The sequence below is a fragment of the Solanum tuberosum genome, unplaced genomic scaffold, assembly GCF_000226075.1.
Source record: "Solanum tuberosum cultivar DM 1-3 516 R44 unplaced genomic scaffold, SolTub_3.0 scf00009, whole genome shotgun sequence".
NCBI classification, from domain to species: Eukaryota; Viridiplantae; Streptophyta; class Magnoliopsida; order Solanales; family Solanaceae; genus Solanum; species Solanum tuberosum.
In genome coordinates this window covers 788610-795931 of record NW_006238935.1, presented here as the reverse complement: position 1 = coordinate 795931, position 7322 = coordinate 788610, and the positions used below count along the sequence as shown (strand labels likewise).

Genomic DNA, 7322 nt, shown 5'->3' with positions numbered 1-7322 from the left:
CACACAAGACCACCTACTCAGGCCCCATAAGCCCGGAAGGTGCCAATCAGCCTATATACCCCTACCAGTAGTCCCCTATCCCCGTAGGCAATCACATAGCCTTCTTAGGCATTAATATAGCCCCGTAGGCAGCACATAGATCTCTTCGGTATCAACGTAGCTTATAGACAACTCATAGCCCTCTTAAGCAACGACATGATCCTGTAGGAATCACATAGCCTTCTTAGGCGTCAATATAGCCCTGTAGGCAACTCATAGCCCTTCTAGGCACAATATAGTCCCATTAGCCAACATCATAGCCCCCATAGGCAGTTCGTAGCTCAACAGCTAACCACAATAGCCCCAAGGGCAACAACAAACAATTAACTAGGCTGAAGGCGAGCAATTTAGCTATAAACAATATATATATGAATAATCTCCAAGTCTTTCTTAACTTAGGGTCTTTCTTAACAGATCGTGAGTCCCTAAAATGAGGGGTTATAACCACCTAATCAGCCAACCATTCAAAAATACATCTACCACATCACCAATGTTAACTACATCTAAGGAAACATGTCGAACGAAGGGAATAACCTTAACATACCTTTCCAATGAACGCTCAAAAGACCGTAGTTCCTTCACGAAAGTTGTTCCTTATGTCCTAAGCTTCGTAAACACTATATATACACAGCTGGTACACACCTATAAGCAGTTTATAATTAATCTTATATCGGCAGATTTTCCATATTGCCCCAACTTGTCGAAACGTCCGTAGAAATTCATAAAAATAATCATAAAAGAGTGCCAAAATGATTACCTTAGTTAACCAAGTTAAAACTTTGAAGAAACACCAATAATTACAAATTTATATCTTCAAAAACCAGCTCCAAACGCAGCAAATAGAAGGGAAAAATGATTGCCACGTGTAGGGATTACGTTTCTAGGCACGGGGGCAATGTTTAATGGTAGAAATTGTCAAAACTAACGTTCATTATACTAGGACTTCATAGAAACCCTCTCCTAAGCTTTCTCTCTGGTTTTAGAACTGAAATGAACTGTTTCCATGGCTAAAAACGTTAAATAGCCGACATACCATATTTCTTTACCCGACCCGAATCTGACCCGAATTCTGCCCTGGCAGTCCCTAGTAAAACCCTCACAATTTTTTACTCGGATGTCCGTTTGATACGGGGGTTTGTGCGTTGCAAACTAGACTCGTAGGCCTTCAATTTAATGGGTAATAGGCCTTCTAACTCCTTATATATTGAGATAAAACATCCAATATATTTGACCCAAATTTCAAAGAAATCTTTAAAAAGGACTTATGATAACTTTCGCCAACTTTTATTTTGCCACTTACTTAACTTCAAAACTTGAGATAAAAACCCTTGAACACTTAAAATATGACATACCACATCCTTTTTAATTTATTACTCACCCTCTTTGTCTTTCCACGAAGGTACGAGTTAACTTAGACATTTTGGAAAAATCGGGGTGTTACAAGAACGATCCTAAGTTAGGAACGACTTGGAGATTATTCATATATATTGTTTATAGATAAATTGCTCGCCTTTAGCCTATTCAATTGTTTTTTGTCGCCCTTGGGGATATTGTGGTTAGTTGTTGAGCTATGAACTGCCTATGGGGGCTATGATGTTGTCTAATAAGATTATGTTATTGCCAAAGAGGGCTATATTGATGCCAAAGAGTGTTATGTGTTGCCTACAGGGCTATTTTGATCCCAAAGAGGGCTATGTGTTATCTACAGGTGTATGTTGATGCAAAAGAGGGCTATGTGCAGCCCACAAAGCTATGATGTTGCCTAAGAGGGCTATGCGCTGCCTATGGTGCTATATCGTTTCCAAAAAAGGCTATGTGACTTCTTACAAAGACAAGGGGCAATCGATAAGGGTATGTAGATTGATTTGGTACCTTCTGGGCTTATAGGGGCCTAGGTAGGTGGTATGTTATTTGTACCTATCGAGCTTATGGGGGCTTGGTTAGGTTGTTGTTTGATCATTTTTGTATTTCTTGATTCAATAGTGGCTTAGCATACTTATCTAAATTTTGATTTCCTTTCGTGATTGCTTTTGGTATAGTATGATACTTGCTCATTTAGTCTATAGCCTTTCATACTCTATACATTATTTTGTACTGACGCCCCATTGCCTGGGGGCGCTGCATTCATGCATGCAAGCCCCGACAGAGGACCTAGTAGACCTCCTCACTAGCAGGATTGACTTCTATCCGATTGGCTATCCCCTTTCCTTCGGAGCTGCCAGAGTTGGGAGGTTTGTTAGCTTTTATTGTATATGTCTTTATGGGTAGGCTGGGGTCCTGTCCCGCCAATATTTACTACTCTTAGAGGCTTGCAGACGAGTGTGTGGGGTGTATAGCTACGTTATGACCATGCTGGCCTAGTTTTGTGGTTTGCTGAAGCTTGTGAGTTGTTTGATGTATTGTCTTGATATATACCTGCTTTCACTTTTGGTATAGATATCATGGTGACCTCGACGGTCTAATAATGAATTTTGTGCTAGTTGGCTATTTATTTATATGAACTCTTGGGAGTATTTGTTTCTTTTATAGATCTGTTGACAGGGGCCTTGTCGGTCGAGAGATTAGTTTTAAGCTTATTCATACTTGTTTGTTTTCTTGATTGTGTGTGGCTGCCATGCGCTAGTAGCTAATGGTTTAGCAAGGTCGGCTCGGGCCTGAGTTTTGGCATTAGGAGCCAGTTTCACCCCTTGAGTTTGGGGCGTGACACTTTCCTTTCCCAATACCTTTGTGAAGATATCAGACACTTGGTCTTTCGTCTTGTAGTACCTCATCACCACATTCTTCTTATCAACATTGTCTCTGAGGAAGTGATGCCTCACATCTATGTGTTTGGTCCTCTTATGCTGGACATGATTCTTTGCCATTTTCATTGCGCTGGTATTGTCGCATATAAGAGGAATGGTATCTGTAAGAACACCAAAATCTTTGAGTTGCTGGTTGATCCACAAGATTTGAGCACAACATGATGCATCAACCACGTACTCAACTTCAGCAGTTGATAGAGCTATTGAATTCTACTGCTTTGTTCCCCATGAGATTAGTGATGACCCTAGAAAATGAGCCATCCCAGAGGTGCTTTTTCGATCAACAAGAAACCCTGCATAATCAGCATCACCATAACCAATTAGATCAAAAGAGTCATCAGAAGGATAGAAGAGGACCAAGTCATGTGTTCCCTTCAAGTATCTCAGTATTCGCTTGACTTCTTTCAGGTGTAACTCTTTTGGAGCAGCTTGAAACCTGGCACACATTCCCACGCTGAAGACTATGTCAAGTCGACTTGCAGTGAGGTAAAAAAGAGATCCAATTATCCCTCTATACATAGTCTGATTTACATCAATGCCATCTTCATCCTTGTCGAGTTTTTCATTAGTACTTATTGGAGTATCAATGATTTTGGCCTCTATCATACTGAACTTCTTGAGCAATTCCTTGATATACTTCTCCTAACAAATTGATACACCCTGGGGAGATTGTTTGATTTGCAACCCTAAGAAAAAGGTTTGTTCCCCCATCATGCTCATTTCAAATTCACTGCTCATTAGGGCTGCAAATTCTTTACACAACGGATCTATAGTAGCTCCAAAGATGATATCGTCTACGTAGACTTGCACTACCAGGAGCTCCTTTCCTCTTGACTTCAAGAACAATGTGTTGTCAATTTTTCCTCTTTTGAACCCATTTTCAAGAAGGAATTTTGATAATCGCTCGTACCAGGCCCTGGGTGCCGGCTTTAGGCCATACAATGTTTTGTCTAGCTTTAGCACATGATTAGGCTGACTAACATCTTCAAAGCTGGGAGGTTGCTTGACATAGACTTCCTCCTTCAAGTACCCATTTAGGAAGGCACTGTTGACATCCATCTGAAAAAGCTTGAATCCCATGTATGTGGTGAAATTTATTAGTATTCTTATGGCTTCCATCCTTGCAATAGGTGCAAAGTTCTCATCATAATCGATCCCTTCTTCTTGACTATAGCCCTGTACTACTAATGTTGACTTGTTTGTTCTGATTGTTCCATGATCGTCCAGCTTGTTTCTGAACACCCATTTTGTGACAATGATGGTTCTGTTAAGTGGTCTGGGACCAGGTGCCATACTTTGCTCCTCTCAAACTGATGCAACTCTTCTTGCATGGAGTTGACCCAGTCAGCATCTAATAGAGCTTCTTTGATGTTCTTTGGTTCAAGAGTGGATATGAAAACTGAGAACACAACCAAATTTCTTGCCTTGATGATTGATGATGAGGGGAAATCAAGTTGTCTAGAGGATGAGATGATTGATGTTTCCATCCTGATTTTCTAGCAGTTTCCTCATCAGGTTCATCAACTTGGACATCGCTTTCTGATTCTCCATTCTTAGTTTCTCCTTCATGAGCATCATCTGGAGCAGCAGAAGGACCAGGTGCTTCCACAGGTTGTTCAGCCTTTTCATTACTCTGATTCCTTTCATCGCAAGCTTCTCGAATATCCCTCTGAATTTGCATTAGCTCCTCAACTCACATGATTCATCAAAAATTACATGCACACTCTCCTCCATACATTTTTTCCTTTTGTTGTATACCCTATAGGCTTTGCTTGAAGAGGTGTATCCCACAAACATTCCCTCATCACTTCTTGGATAAAATTTTCCAAGATCATCATTGCCGTTGTTCAGCGAAGCACTTGCATCCAAAAACCTTTAGATGACTACATGATGGCTTTCTTCTGTTTAGCAATTCATAGGGAGTTTTCTTAAGAACTGACCTATTTAAACATTCGTTGGTGACATAGCAAGCTGTATTTACTGCTTCTGCCCAAAAGCACATTGCAAGACCAGAGTCTATGAGCATTGTTCTGGAAATGTCTACCAGTGTTCTGATCGTCCTTTCAAAAACCCTATTTTGCTGAGGAGTTCTTGGAGAAGAGAAGTTATGGTGGATTCCATGGTCCACGCAAAAGCCTTTGATTTGGGCATTTTCGAACTTGGTACTATGATTTGACTTGATGCTTGCAATTTTGCAGTTTAGTTTCAACTCGATCCCCTTTGCAAAGGTCACCAGTGTTTTAGCTATTTCATCTTTTGATCTCAAGAACATGTTCCACGTGAATCTGGAGAAGTCGTTGAAAATTACCAGGTTGTATCTCTTCCCTCCTCTACTTTGGATTTTCATTGGTCCACACAGATCCATGTGAAGAAGTTCTAGTGGCCTAGAGGTGGTGACGCCTTTCTTTGCCTTGAATGATGATCTAGTTTGCTTGCCCCTTACGCATGCCTCACACATTTTATTTTCAACAAACTTCAATCTGGGGAGACCGCAGACCGGTCCGCTGCAACTAATTTGATCAGCAACGAGGAGCTCACGTGACCCAACCTTCTGTGCCACAGACTTGCATTTTCAGATTGAGCACTAAGACAAGTAAGATTTTCTCCTTCAATAGAATTCAAGTCTACAATATACATGTTCTTCACTCTTTTGGTAGTAAGAACAACTTTATTGGAAGTGAGACTTGTGACTATACATTGATCTGCCACAAATCTTACCCTTTATCATATATTTGTGACACACTAAGAAAGTTGTATTTCAAGCCACTCACATAATACACACTTCTATGGAGTGATTCATTGATCTCCCAATGTTCCTAACACCTAAAATGAGCCCCTTTTTCCCATCACCAAATGACACACCACTCCCCTGGTGTGCTTCCAAAGAGAGAAAGTTTTGAGTGTCTCCCGTCATATGTTTCGAGCAACCATTGTCCATATACCAACATTAACTGCTTTCTCTCTTCTAAACAAGAATCACTTATTAGATTTAGGAACCCACTTGAGATGAAGTTCCTAAAAACTGTCAAAAGGTTTAATGAGAAACCTTCATGTCCATTGGGGGAAAAGTGTTCTTGCTAAAATGGTAACTGGGACCAGGTGCCAGGTAAATTTCTGTTTTCTACTTTTCTTTTACCAGACTTAAAGAAGTTCTCCTAATTTTCTTGAACCCTATTTAGAGAGTCACAATTCTTCTTCAGGTGACCATTTCTTCCACAATGGGTACACAAGAGATTGTTAGAAACTGAGACATATTTACTGTGAAGGTTGTAGGGAGGTTCTATCTTTTTACACCCTAAGCCTTTTTTGTTGTTGAACTTCTGATTAGCTAGGTTTTAAAGAATCTTAGATGAATCAGTCCATTTCAAGGAATGGCTTAGTTCTTCTTTTATCTGACTCAAGTCCCTCACTAACTATGAGTTCTTTTCAAGAGAAACAACTAATTTGAACTCGGAAGCTTTCAACCTTTCTTCTAGTTCCACCTCAAAACTACTAAGTTTTTTTTTTCCACCCTCAGAGGTACCAGGTTCCCCGTTAGGCTTCAGACTCTCAGATTCTAGAATACTCACCCTAGTGTTCATTTCAGACATTTGAGACATAAGAGCAATTTTCTCATCCTCACAGATACTCAGTTTTTCACTTAACATGGCATTTTTATTTGTTATTTCATCTACAGAATCAATAAAAACTGCAACAAGTTTTCTCAGTCTCTTGATTGACAAGGTGTCTAAATCACTTTAAGATAACAAGTTATCTCATCTTTTTCATCTTCTTCATCAGTTTTTGCCATCAGGAGAATATGGAGTTGAAGACAGTCTCGTCATCCTTCACCACCACCATGGAGGCATCTTCATGACCCTCCTCCTGCTCAGAATCACCGGAGACATTTCCCCATGCTCAAAGGCTTTCTTTACGACTTGATCAGCATGAGCCCTCCTCCTCTTGGCATGGTAAGGGACCTGGTCCATTCGACGTGGTTTGAACCCCTGAACTTCTTGCTTTTGGCTCTGACAGTCTCTCATGAAGTGGCCAGGCTTTCCACATTTGTGATACAGATCGTTTGCAGTAGCCGTTTTACCGGTGGTTCCTTTTTTCTGGAATCCTTCATGCTTTTTGACAATCTTCTAGAATCTCCTAGTCAGATAGGACATCTCATCCTCATCATCAGATCCATCACTTTGAGCCATTTTTAATGCAATGAATTTCTCCCTTTTTCACTCCTTCACTAACGAACCTTGCTGCCTGTTCAGCTCGTAGGTCTGCAAGTTTTCGATCAGATCGTCTATGGTAAGCACTTTTAGGTCCCTTGCCTCAGTGATTGCATTCATTTTACTTTCCCAGGATTTGGGAAGAACTCTGAGAACCTTTCGAACTTGTTTGCTTGGGTGAATGGGTTCACCAAGGCATCTTAGTTCATTTGTGATAGAAGTGAACCTTGTATGCATCTCATGAATGGTTTCTCCTTCCTTCATGCTTAAG

General features: G+C 40.5%; 1 protein-coding gene across 1 annotated transcript in view; it reads right to left on the bottom strand.

Annotated features, from left to right (window-relative positions):
* Positions 1 to 2903, bottom strand: part of LOC102589481 (uncharacterized) — a gene marked incomplete at its 3' end in the record, with an annotated part of 15686 nt that extends 12783 nt beyond the window's left edge. Inside the window, exon 1 of the mRNA XM_006339328.1 lies at positions 2763 to 2903. Within this exon, the coding sequence (XP_006339390.1) occupies positions 2763 to 2903 (141 nt within the window). The remainder of the gene's footprint in view (positions 1 to 2762) is intronic.
* Between the last annotated feature and the right edge of the window lie 4419 nt (positions 2904 to 7322).